Source organism: Cucurbita moschata, unplaced genomic scaffold (genome assembly GCF_002738365.1).
Source record: "Cucurbita moschata cultivar Rifu unplaced genomic scaffold, Cmos_1.0 Cmo_Scf00009, whole genome shotgun sequence".
Classification (NCBI taxonomy): Eukaryota; Viridiplantae; Streptophyta; class Magnoliopsida; order Cucurbitales; family Cucurbitaceae; genus Cucurbita; species Cucurbita moschata.
This window is the reverse complement of record NW_019268525.1, coordinates 5,605,982-5,619,045: the sequence shown is the minus strand read 5'-3', so window position 1 is coordinate 5,619,045 and position 13,064 is coordinate 5,605,982. Positions and strand designations below refer to the sequence as shown.

The 13,064-nt window shown below is 36.4% G+C and overlaps 2 protein-coding genes across 6 annotated transcripts in view; one reads left to right on the top strand and one right to left on the bottom strand.

The window, feature by feature from the left end:
- Nucleotides 1-339: 339 nt before the first annotated feature.
- On the top strand, nucleotides 340-5,964 carry LOC111447256 (microtubule-associated protein 70-1-like). The gene is made up of 11 exons (XM_023086300.1): nucleotides 340-1,061; nucleotides 1,149-1,234; nucleotides 2,451-2,516; nucleotides 2,606-2,776; nucleotides 2,874-3,044; nucleotides 3,158-3,313; nucleotides 3,423-3,569; nucleotides 3,663-3,734; nucleotides 3,818-4,354; nucleotides 4,461-4,651; nucleotides 5,428-5,964. The coding sequence occupies exons 1-11, from the start codon at nucleotides 797-799 to the stop codon at nucleotides 5,465-5,467; spliced, it is 1,902 nt and encodes a 633-aa protein (XP_022942068.1). The 5' UTR covers nucleotides 340-796; the 3' UTR covers nucleotides 5,468-5,964.
- A 1,101-nt stretch (nucleotides 5,965-7,065) lies between these two features.
- LOC111447257 (probable UDP-3-O-acyl-N-acetylglucosamine deacetylase 2, mitochondrial) overlaps nucleotides 7,066-13,064 on the bottom strand; it is an 8,060-nt gene continuing 2,061 nt past the window's right edge. Inside the window, exons 3-8 of one of the 5 annotated variants that reach the window (XR_002711233.1) lie at nucleotides 12,514-12,720; nucleotides 11,885-11,986; nucleotides 10,522-10,586; nucleotides 10,246-10,390; nucleotides 7,380-8,082; nucleotides 7,066-7,196 (exon numbers count right to left, since the gene is read on the bottom strand). Coding sequence is in view for 1 of the 5 variants with exons in the window: in XM_023086301.1 (XP_022942069.1) it covers nucleotides 8,029-8,082; nucleotides 10,246-10,390; nucleotides 10,522-10,586; nucleotides 11,885-11,986; nucleotides 12,514-12,720 (573 nt within the window). In the remaining 4 variants the exon portion in view is untranslated. Of the gene's footprint in view, nucleotides 8,083-8,804; nucleotides 10,391-10,521; nucleotides 10,587-11,884; nucleotides 11,987-12,513; nucleotides 12,721-13,064 lie in introns of all 5 variants that reach the window. The other 4 variants (XR_002711234.1, XR_002711232.1, XR_002711235.1 and 1 more) reach the window with 4 other exon arrangements.

The following is a 13,064-nucleotide window of genomic DNA, read 5'->3' as shown; positions in this document are numbered from 1 at the left end:
ACCATGAACCCCACGTCGAGTCAAAAGAAAAAATAACGGGATTGAACAAGTTCAAAAACTACCATACAAAAATGTAGACAAAACTGAGTTAAGAGGTCTCGGGTTCAAATCTTTAAATTTTTATTTATTGTTTTAAGAAAAATAAAATTGAAAAAAATAAACCTTTGTATTCTCTCCCCGACTAACAGCAAAGCGCCTGCAAACAAGACCTGTATTTTCAAAATTATAAATTATTTAATCTCTTTATTAATCTAATTTAATTAAATTAATTAAAAGTTAATTGTTTAGATAATCAAATAATAATCACTCTCTCTCTCTCACACACTCACTCTCTTTCTATCTGTCTTTTTCTCTCTCTAACAGTCTTCCCCCACACATACTGACACACCCTCCCAGATTTCTAGAGAGAGAAACACTGACCCAGAGAAACCAGAGCCCCCATTTCCCTCTTTCTCTCTCTAGACTTCATTTATACCCCTCTTGGAGAGAGACACACACACACGCAGTGAGTTCAGTTCTCCTTAACGAACCCAATTTCTCATTTCCATTTTCTTTCTCTCTTTCTCTCTCTCTCTCTCTCTCTTGGGTTTTGTTCTGTATACTTGAGTTGAGGGGGTATTTAGTTCTGTTTCTGTGTGTATTGTTGAGTTTTGTTATTATTCTTTTGTTTATTGATTTTTTTGTGGTGAATGTAATGTACCTTTTGTGAGATTTGGAGCCCTAGAGTTTGTGGATCCTGGGCTGGGCTTGCATTTGAATGTGAAGAAAGAGGGGAGAGATTCGGGTAGATCAGGTTATGGCGGAGATTTCTGGTGATGGAGGTGGGTTTTTGCCGGAGGTTAGTAATGGACGAGCGGTGGATTCTCAGGCTACGCCGACACCCATTCCGGCACCGAATCCAACGTCGTTGACGGTGTCGGGATCTTTTAAGGAGGGGAAGAGCTCGTCGAGGCGCCGGACGTCGGTTAGGCCGAGTATGGACGCCGACGACTTCTTTAACTTGTTTCCCGGCTCGGATCCGGTGAAGTTGGAGCTCAATCGCCTCGAGAATGAAGTGCGAGGTGCGAAATGTGGTTCGATCTGCTGTTTTTTTTAGCTCGTTTTATTCAATGTTTTGTGTTCGATTCGTTTTTCTGTCTTGTTCGCAGATAAGGATCGAGAGCTCGGGGAAGCTCAGGCGAAGATCAAGGCATTAAAGTTGTCTGAGCGGCTTAGAGAGAAGGCAGTTGAAGAGGTTAATGTTTGATCATTTTATTGTTTTTGGGACATCTTTATGCTGTTAATTGTGCGATTCTTGTCGATTAGCTTAAAGGAACTGAAGAAATTACTTGAAAGTTTTTTCTTCTGTGAGATAGGATGGGATTTGACAGTGAATACAACACCCTTTATTATTGGAAACTGCCAAAATTATCTGCTGAGTTTGCAGAATCTAGGCTGGAGCATTTTTCTACAAGTTGTTGGGTTTGCCTTTTGTATTGTTGAGATCTGAACTTCTCAATTAAATTCCCCTAATTGTTCTTATTTCCATTTTGTGGGCATTCCCTCCGTAACGAATGGTGGGTAGTTCCTATTTTTCATATGCCAGTTTCCTTGACAATGTGGATCGTTAAGCTCCATCAAGCCTAAGTGGGAAGAACTACGCCCTTGTCCCAGATTTCTCGAACCAAGCATTCTGGAAAGCTACTTTTGATTTCCTAAGCTTTCCCTTTAGAACAGACCAGTTGAATAACGTGTGATCCTTGAGTCCTTGTATTTGTCTAATTTGAGTGCAGCATGAAGATTTTCCGTTTACATTCATGCTCAAATCTTATTTTTCATAGTACTAATATTGGGGGATGGTGAAATTTTCATATTTCTTATGTCATGTTCATTTTCATTCTGGTTGGAGTTAGCCTCTCCTTTTGGAAAATCGATTGCGAAAATTATTTCACCGTTTATTTTCTTTCAATGTATGTCATAGGTTTAATCACATATCTATTTTTTTAAGTCCTGTTTAGAATTATTTTTGTAACTTTTCAGTCAATCTTGGACTCTTAAATGGTTGTTTTGAATTCCAAGTGTTTACAGTTTTAGGTGTTAATCCATCTTCAGAGATGATAGAATTTCAAATGTTCTCAATTATAGGTGTTGTGGTCTTGTGAAACTAAGAGTTTTCCTGTAAACTGATGCGAATATACTGTTTTACTTGTATGTATTCTTATCTCCTATCAGCATTTTAAAGTTGGCTATGGAGTGTATGTAGGCCTCTTTGATCTTAGAACTTTTGTTTCTCAGGTTTATCTTTTCTACTTTGCTTTGTACAGTAAGGCTCCACTGGCTTTCCTTTTCATGTGTTCTTCTCAAGCAACATTTATAATGTCCGAGTGGCTTATTTGTTACCTTTCTATGCATAAAAGTTGGGGAAATGTAATTTATGGAAATGATCGATTTGATGTTTAATTTATATATAGATGACTGAAGAACTATCAAAGGCTGAGGAGAAGTTAAAATTGACGGAATCTCTTCTTGAAAGCAAGGTATTCAGTGAACCTTTTTTTCTTTTTTTTTAAACCTTCTTTACACCTTTTGGTTGATATCATGTAATTTATCGTGTAATATTTTGCAGAATCTTGAAATAAAGAAAATCAATGATGAGAAGAAGGCTTCAATGGCAGCTCAATTTGCTGCTGAAGCTACTCTTAGGAGGGTACATGCTGCTCAAAAGGATGATGACATGCCTCCAATCGAAGCCATTCTTGCACCTTTGGAGGCTGAGCTCAAGCTTGCACGACAGGAGGTACTATTTATTACATATGCCACAATAATTACTACAACACAAACTGCACGGAAAGAAAATTACTGTGAGTTTATGTGTTTTCATGGTTGATTTCCAGATTGCTAAGCTTCAAGATGACAATAAAGCGTTGGATCGTCTTACCAAATCAAAGGAAGCAGCTTTGGTTGATGCTGAGAGGACTGTTCAAAGTGCCCTGGCCAAGGCCTCTATGGTGGATGATTTACAGAATAAAAATCAGGAGTTGATGAAACAGATAGAGATTTGCCAGGTAATGTTTCTGATGCATGATGCTTAACATCTGAGCATGTAAGCCATTTCGTCCATCATCATTTTTTAAGCTTCATAATAGGAGAAATTTATAGGTTTACTGGTCTGTTTTAGGAAGAAAATAAAATCTTGGACAAGATGCACAGACAGAAAGTTGCAGAGGTTGAAAAATTAACGCAAACTGTGAGGGAGCTGGAGGAGGCTGTTCTTGCTGGTGGTGCTGCAGCAAATGCTGTGAGGGATTACCAGCGCAAAGTTCAAGAGATGAATGTAATGTGCCGAAGTATTTGAATCAGAAGTGTCTTTTACTTGACATGTACTAATTTGAATCTTCTAGTGCATTACCAAAATTGTTGAGGTTTCTTTCTGTGTTCTTCAGGAGGAAAGGAAAACTCTTGATAGAGAGTTGGCTCGTGCAAAGGTAACAGCCAACAGAGTGGCTGTTGTAGTAGCAAATGAATGGAAAGATGCAAATGATAAGGTTATGCCTGTAAAACAGTGGCTTGAAGAACGAAGATTTTTGCAGGTAAATTGAGTTCCACAACTCTTTTGCGTCCAATATTGTGCTCTGGGCTTATCTGTTGCCTGTATGTTGTTGTGCCATTACCTCTATTTTCAGGGAGAAATGCAGCAACTTCGTGATAAACTTGCTATAATGGAACGAACTGCGAAGTCTGAAGCTCTATTGAAAGTAATCTATTCTTTTCTCGCTGTCATTGTGTACATGGTTAACAGTTGCTAGAAACTAAAGACCTCTCTGCTACTGTTTTCCAGGAGAAGTATCAGCTGCGACTTAGAGTGCTTGAAGAGAGCTTGAGAGGGTCTTCTGGCAGTAACAATCGGAGTACTCCTGAAGGGAGAAGTATAAGCAATGGCCCCTCTCGTCGGCAATCTCTGGGTGGAGTTGACAACATTTCGAAATTAACTTCCAATGGATTTTTATCGAAAAAGACACCAGGTTCTCAGTATAGACCTTTGTCCTCAAGCAGTAGCACAGTGTTGAAACATGCTAAAGGCACGTCGAAATCATTTGATGGAGGCACGAGGTCATTGGACCGAGGAAAGGTGTCTTTAAATAGACTTCTACCCAGTTATTCATTCAATCAGTCCTGTGATGCAAGCAAGGACAGTGAAGTAAATAATGATTGGAAAAGTAATCCTGATGAAAAGGGAAACGAGTCTCCCACACTTGAGAGTGAAGACAGTGTTCCAGGTACGTTGTATGATTTACTTCAGAAGGAGGTTATAGCTTTGAGAAAAGGCGGCCATGAGAAAGATCAAATCCTTAAAGACAAGGATGACGCCATTGAGGTTGATATTCTGCACAAGCTTGTTCACGTTTATGTAACTTTTTCTGTATATGTGAGTCTCATAGATGTTAACTTCTTTTCGGGTTTTGGTGCTCAATGTTTTTCAGATGTTAGCAAAGAAGGTAGAGACGCTGACCAAAGCAATGGAGGTTGAGGCAAAGAAGATGAGAAGGGAAGTGGCTGCCATGGAGAAGGAGGTAGCAGCTATGCGTGTGGAGAAAGTGCAGGAGAACAAGGCAAAGCGATTTGGTGGCAGCACCAAGGGCCCCGTTAGTGCAGCACAACTGCATCCCGGAAGGTATTAATTCAGATTTCTGTCATGTACAAAACTAGTAATCAATCAATGCTGTTATTATCAGAAAACTAGTGTTGTGTACGCAATGACTATTATGATTGCATATCTCTGATATGATTTTATTATTTTGGGGTGGGGGTGGGGCGGGAGAAGATGCCAATCTCTGTAATTTAAAGAGCTTATATGATATGCTCCCTAATTTATGTAATTTCATCATATTTCTGCCACTTAATTAGTGTCAAGTTAACATGGTTGCATGTACTGGGATTAAATGTTGGGAATACGCAGCAAATATTTGATAGGAACTGCACGAGATATTTGGATTGAATTGATTAGAAAATAGGCAATTGTATTAAATTCCATGTGTTCAGTTTCTTTGTTAAGATGTCCTTTTCTTTTATGTCCTTGAAGATGTTGTGTATATGGACACATGTATTATGGTGCTCTTATCGAGGTTCGAGATCATGGATTGTAGACTGTTTCCTCTCTACCACACCACTTGAGCAAGGCATTTCGAAACACGATTACCTTGAACACGTTGACGTTTTAATCTTCTTAATCTGTGATGACTATTTGAGCAAAAGAAAGAAACAAAAATTTCATTGTTAGAAGACTTGTGAGAATTCTTATCATTTGTTGATCTGTGTTAACCCACCTACTGCCCTGATGTTTATTTGCACTTGCGACTACTTAAAGCTTTCCTTGTTAGATTCAGACTGGTTTCTTACAATACATTAACATCTCATGAAAAGTTGACTGACATCTTTCATATTTTCCAGGAATGTTGGACGCGGTGGGTTGAATCGCAGCACTCAATAACAAGAAACTGAATCTGAATTTGTGCAACCAAGCGTTTCCACATAGTTTATTATCTTTGTTCCTTTTTACTCTATATTTAATTTTCTTCCACATGATTGATCATAGTAGTGTAACCCGCATGCCGATGACCCTGTGTTCGTTAAATTGTTGGCAATATAGTAAGAGGAAAGACTTGGAAAGACGACGTTGCACGAAGAGAGGTAATTGGTAATGCATCTGACTTAGGATTGTCATCCCTGTGTTTAGAGATCAGCAAAGAAGGGGAGAAAGAAAGAGTTAAAAAGGAAGAATAGTTGACTTGTTGGCTAACCACCTTCTGTCAGGTTTGTTTTTGAGTGAGCCAATGGTTGTGTGGATTTGTATAGGCAGTCTCCCTACTGATTGGAATTTTTATTTTTGTTTCTTCTATTGTCATATTCAGTTGATATATGATGTAATCTGCAATGAGTGTGTTGTTGATTCAGGTATTGTTAATATATTCTTGTTATTACACCAAACTCTTTTCTTTTATACTCCTTTTATTCTGCAGAGTTCAGTACTTTTTATACTTTTTCTTCACTCCTAGAATGGGTTCGATACTTTTGATAGGATTGTCTTTTTCGTCTTTAAAAACAAGCATTCTTACTCTTAAAAATGCAGATTCCCTTAGTCACTAACATACTCGTACATACTCGTACTTGTTCAATTGAAGGCCGATCATATTCTATCGCAAATTGTAGAGAAAGAAGAGTACCCTAGTCTTTACCAATCCATCTTGTAACCCTTCTCACAGAATGTCTTTCCCCAAGAAATTTTACACTAAGTTACACACTCAAAGAAGGGAAGACAGGCTTTACCCCCAAAAGAAGAGCAACATGAAAGAGAGAGAGAGAGAGAGAGATGATGATATGAGTCAGTCAAAACTCATAAAGTAAACCAAATCTCAATTTCTGGATTATTCGTCATAAAAAAACACAACAGGAACACCATTTCCAAGGTAATAAGTGTCCACCACGATGCCATAAACAAGTTTCTGACAGATCAATTGATTGTCTGTTTAAAAAAAAACCATAAAATAAGAACTCCCACATGGATCGTTCTTATGATCTACTTCAAACATTTTATTCTATTTGATATATTTTTTTTTTAATATTACTTCCATTTTGATTGGCTCTCCCAGAAAATGTTGCAGGATTGGCAGGCGAGAGTGGATAATTGATATTGGTTTAAATTATCTATGACACTGCTGATATTATTTTATTCAGGTGGAGCACATTCAAATTCATATTATTAGTTCATGAAAAGTAAAGATAAGAATAAATAAAAACACTTTATTAGGAGCTTCCTGTCATGCACATGAATTAACAGAAACCAATTTGTTTTTCTCTTCATATGTTTTATAATTTTCTCAACCATATTTAGAATAAGATCTTATTAGAGGGTTAAAATTGTGAACATTTTTTTGAAGTATAAGGTTGAGACAAACTTTTAATTTCATGAAAGGTTACAATTAATACAACACGACAAGTTTAGGAGTCTAAATTGATTTTTTCCAAAAAAAAAAAAAAAAAAGTGTTAATGACAAGAAACAGAATAGCTAAAAGCTGAGAAACAAGATCGAAGTTGAAGAATATTTAACATCACTAGTCGATTTTAATCCGTATGGCCATGATTAACAGAGTTCAAGAAAACTCCCAGAGTGGATGTTCAAATTCAATATAGAGGACCATGAATCCTTCTCAGAGACAACCTACAATACAGAGGTACAATTTGCATCTACACTAATAACCTGGAGGGAAGTTTAGAATCTATCACCTAAAAGAGCCCAAGCCGTAAAAATTTAACCATGTTATTTCCCGACCATTTGTATTGACTCAGTCTAATAAATGATCAATAACATTATCATTAAAAAAAAACAATTATTGAAGTGTACCTTTCTTCACATGGCGATATCATCCTCCTCGATGAGCACACAATCGAGTTAAGAATAAATTAAGAAAGTTGTGGACTCCTTCAGAGAGTTCCTGAATCAAGCATATCAGCAAGATCTGAGATACTGCAACCTCTACATTTAACGACTGTAAACGAAGAACGAGTATGAATACCACATTAGATAATTACGACCAACAAAGAGCAAAGAACACAGATTGAACCATCAGCAGGGTGAGTAATTTACACCATACAGACGTATGATCTGATCCAATTTTTTTCTATCTATTCTTTCCATTTAGGCAAATTTTATACTGGAAGATAAAAGCCAAGTAGTTATTCATTTATCCTGTTAAGGATTTACTAGAAAACAACATTAAGATGAAAACCTAAATCAATTTTCACCTCATTCGGATTTGTGGCTTAAAAGAATACAAAAACTTCCTCCAACATACGATCTAGTATATGAAATTACTGCAATTGTGACGAATCCTACCCGTTGATCGTTCTTATAGATTTTACACAACTATTTTCCCAAATTACAGCAGAATGTTTCATCTGCCAAGCAACCGGAGGAGAAATTTCAAAGACTTAATTACCTCAATTGCAGAATATTTTTACACTTCTGCAAGCAAAGACAGCTACTTGTCTACTCAAATGTTTTCCGATAGGCGGCGAACAAAATTGGCATGCATAGAATGACCACCCTGCATTGAGATATGAAAATTCAACAATCTTATTCACATCCCTGACCTTGAAGAATATGCACAGCTGTTAAAGACATTTACTTCTTCCCTCAAAGTCAGAGATTCAAAATTCCATCACCATGTTTATTGTACTAAAAGAAAACGCATGACCTCAAAAAATTCATTAACAAAGCATTTACTTGTTCCTTTTAAGCTTCCCAAGCATACACTCGCCAATCAAGACATGCCAACAAGTATAACTTGTTAAAAAAATTGTATCCAAAAGAACACAAAGAACATGATAAAATTTAAATGTATTCAAGTGACATGTACAAATGTGAATAACAGTAATTTATTTCCAACTGAAGGAAAAGAGCAGTCGTCCAAAGCCAGCAAGATGTACTACATGGACTCCCTATTTTCTCCCCCTAGAAGTCCTCAAAGAATCACAAGTTGCGAATAGAGTTGTGGCTCATTTAGCATTGCACAGAATTTATTCAATTTCGAGTATAGTATTCATAAAATCTGTCAGAAGTGAGTACAACAGGGTATCTAAATATTGTTTTTTAGCGTAGACTAATCTTCTCAAATTAAATCTTGGAGAGAGTCTCGTTTTTATTCTGAAAGTAATATCTCTTGCAACCTACGGACCCTATTTAAAGGCTACAAACCAGCCTTTGTTACTTAAATAACAATAATTGTCAAAACTAGTAACAACCAAAACGAAGACATTTATGATTTACCTTGGTAAAAAGACGACCTAAATAGGAATTGGTCAACTCATCAGGTTCATTCCCTCTTTATTGGTAAAATAACTACCTTTCTTTGGATGAATCTTTGAGTAGCAAGATTAACCAAGGGAAAAAAACCTTTAGAATTAACACAATGCTCCACTGTTCTTTTTTCTTGAGCAAAATGAAGATTAAAAACTTCCTAATGACAAGAAAGAAGACAAATAATATGTTCTTTGGTTTAGACTCTCTCCTATAACTGCATCTCAACATTTTTAGCCACACAACTATGATAATCTACTCTTTCTCTAGCATCCACCAAAATCCGATCAAAACCAACTGACCGAGAATGGTCAATTTGTACAAAGGTTAGAAAGTTTCAGGACTCCAATTGACCAAAATTGACACGTCAGGGATGAGTGTTGGTTTGAGCCCAAAACAATGTCAGCCGACCAATTTGCACCCCCTAGTCGATTATGCCAGAAATTTGGACACATTTTCTTGAACTGGTATTTCCAATTTGATCCAACCTTTTATAGTGCCCATAATATTTCCCCAAATGACACATCAATTAAAACTCTCAACCCTCTACACAATCTGCTGCTCAAATACAATCGTTTTAACAGTTATCCCTAACAAAGAACACCACCAAATCCCTCTCAAACTTTCAGCAGAAAAATTCAAGTACTTCAAAAAAGCAATGCTCACATTTACATAACCTCCGTCTATATGTCCACCAGTCACAAAAACAACATTCGAATAACTAAGACAAGGATTTGCTATGGGAACTAAAGGTTCAAATGAGAAAGTCATGGCACCCCTCAAATAATGCACTTTTTAGATTTGATGCAGCTTCTGGAAACAAAGTGAAATGGCATAGTAGCAAAATGGAAGTCTGTTAATTGAGGGCATGACATTAACAAATCACAACAAGGCAAGAACTTATTAGAGAAATAAAGAAATTAGAATATATTTGATCGCCAAATTCATAAATTCCTATCATGTGATGCGCCAAGAGAAACTAAATACTAGGGTTCGTCATCAATATATACAAATATATACAGAAAGGGCAATGGACAAAGAAAGACATAATAGAGCAAGGAGACTGAGAATATACCTTTCCCTTACACAAACACACACATATTTGTAAGAAACAGAGATGTGTATGTCCATCAAGAGAAACCAAAAACAATCTGACGACAAGGGAGGGTTGAGATTACCCCCTCCAGAAGAGCTAATCTAGAAGAGTCTTTCAATTGTTAATAATCATCAAAAGATACCTGGCTCTTATAATGCAGGCAACAACATGCTTGAGGAATAAATAAAAGGTATCCACGTAATAAAAAAACAAAACAAGTTCAGATTGTGCTCCAAGAATTCTTATTATCTGATTGGTAGTGTAATCCTATATGTAATAACCACACACTAGAGAGGTAAATCACAAAGAACTTACCTTGTAAACCACTAGGTGTGCCACCGGAAGCCCTTGACTGCCTAACCGTGCAAAAAGTGATATATCACCAATGAAATCTAAAACCTTGTGGCGACAAGGTTCATCATGGAAACGCAATGGGGGATTGATCCAACCTTTACTGACACTGGAGTAGATAAGAAAAGGGGAACCAGGTTGACTAAAATATATTTTGTACTGTGCATATCATATCAGAAAGAAGCCACTAAAATCAACCAGGAACTTGAAGATCGAAGATTTATGAATAAAGCAACAAACCTGCAAACTAAAGCATTTTCTATTGAGCCTCCTCTTATGAGCCCCATATTACGCATTTGCTCTACCTGTACGGAAGTCAATTACACTGTTATTTATGCAAATGTTATATGCAGTAAGTATGTAATATGTATTGTTGAGAAATATTGAATATTAAAGACCCAGAAAGTCTTCAAGGCTATGTAGCTTTCTCCAGTGCATCTCAAAAAGTTGAAAATATTGTTTCAATATTTAATAGCGATTCAAAATGCAAGAATATATAATGCTAACTTTCCTTTTCCTTATTTTCCTTCTTTTCTTTCTTTTCTTTCTTTTCCTTGTCTTTTTTTTTTTTTGAGGGAGGGGGGGTTGTTAAATTACAAGTTTAGTACCGAGATGGTCTATTTGGTTCCTAAACTTTGAGGTTTCCTGGTAGCTGCCAACTTTGGCCTAGGCATACCAAATTGGTTGCAGCCTAAAGACTAAAGAAGAGAATTCTCCAAGAATCTAAATTGGGATTTTTATTAGAATGAAAGATGTTCCACACATGAGGGGTGGACTCCCTATTTATGGGGAGGTAGTACATAAAAGGGGAGTAAAAAGGATTGACAATCCTAATATTAACCTAATTCTCCCGGCATCAAATACTTAAGAAAGAAGAAAAGCCCCTAACCTCATACCCTATGAAGTATGCCCATCTACCAGACTTGATATGATCACAATTTAGACTTCAGATTTGACAATTGCCCCTATTAATGCCTAACTGAAAAATTGAAAACCTTGGTCGTTGAGGCCAAATGCAAACATTTTCTAGAGACCAACAACATTCTCTTCAAACTTGATTTTCACAATTTTCTCATTTTGGTTCAAATAATGATTCACACAATGGATTGGGTTAGCATACTGGTCAATGAAATGCGTCTGAATAAGTTTCTTGTATAATATACATCTCCAAACTCTAAATTTAATGTTGAATGAGAAAACATGCGTAAATAAATTTTGCAGATAGGTATTCGGGAACGATTTCTTGGCTAACATGGAAGAGATTGTAGATCCCCATAGACTCAAACTGGATGATACGTCGGCTGATCATAATTCAAATGGATTGAGAACTATTGACAATGGAGGTAATGATGGTGGAAATGTGGGCTTTCTCCACCATTCAGATTACAGACCTCCTCTTCTCTTTTGCTCACATTCTTCTTCTTCATTAAACATGCATAAATTCTGATACCCTGCCCCCCCGAAAAATATATATAACTTAAATAGATGGGTCAACATGTCTGTTACAGAACCCAACGATCATTTCGGTAAGAACCACTTCTTTTATGATGAAATATCAACAGATTCACAAAACAAAAGTATTAGCTAACAAACTTAAACAAACCTCCTCGTAAATGCAAAAGGTTCTTGATGGAGCTATTTGCTCGGCATAGAACATATTGTCCAAAGGAGCAGTAGAAAACCATTGGCAGCCAATGCCAGGCACCTTGCACGTAAGAAATGTTCACAGATCATTCAATACCACTTGACAGTAAGATTCAACCGATAGTATTAAATCAATTGCCATAGCCTAGTTCCACCTATTATTTTAATATATCAACAGTAAACTTTCATCCATTCGATAACATTTTGCAAAAAGAATTAATAACAAGCCCAATCTTTGACTTACTTTAACATATTTCCAATTAAGTAATATAAGAATATGGACTAATTAAGGGGAGTTTAGATGAAGACAGGCAAAGGCTATTTCAAAAATTGGCAGTACAACTTCCATGTCAAAATAGTACTAATTTCTTAATTTTATCATTTTTAAAGGATCTTTCTTAATCTCAATTAGGCTCTTGGTGGCAATGTCAAAGAATCAAACATATTACAGAAAGAAGTTTCTCAGAAAACTACTCTTGTTATATGAAGCTAATACAGAAATTGACACAGATAACTAAATAAAGAGGCGCAAAATTTTCAATTCACACAGCATGCAGTAAATAACAATTTATAAAAAGATATTTGTACCTGAGGAAAGTCAATTCCATAAGTAATACGAACTGCTTTGGCTGGAAAAGCAACAAGATAACAGTCATTCCTCCACGCATAGACAGGTTGATTTACATATGGTGCCATTTTTTCACAGCAGTTGCCACGCTGGTCTATAGCCAACTTAAGACCAACCTCCTCTATTGCATCCACCCATTTACACGCAGATCCATCAAAAATTGGAACCTGAATATATATTATCAGAAACATTCTTCAACTAAGGGTACGACACAATAGTGATATTAAAGCTAAAAAAACATAATCACTCAAATTTATTACACATAGAGACTAACTTTTCACATAGAAATTACAAATTTGATATTTAAATATTTGTGGCAACTTTTGGATAAGAGACCGAGTATTAAACTATCGATGAAAACGGGAATGAACAAGAAAGAACCAAAACCAATGGTGCATTCTTTGCAATGGTGTGTCAGAGTACCTAGAGCACATACTTTGTAGTTGACAGTTTGCTACTGTAATTTGGGACCTCTTATGTCCTTTTTTTTTTTTTTTTTTTTTTTAATTTT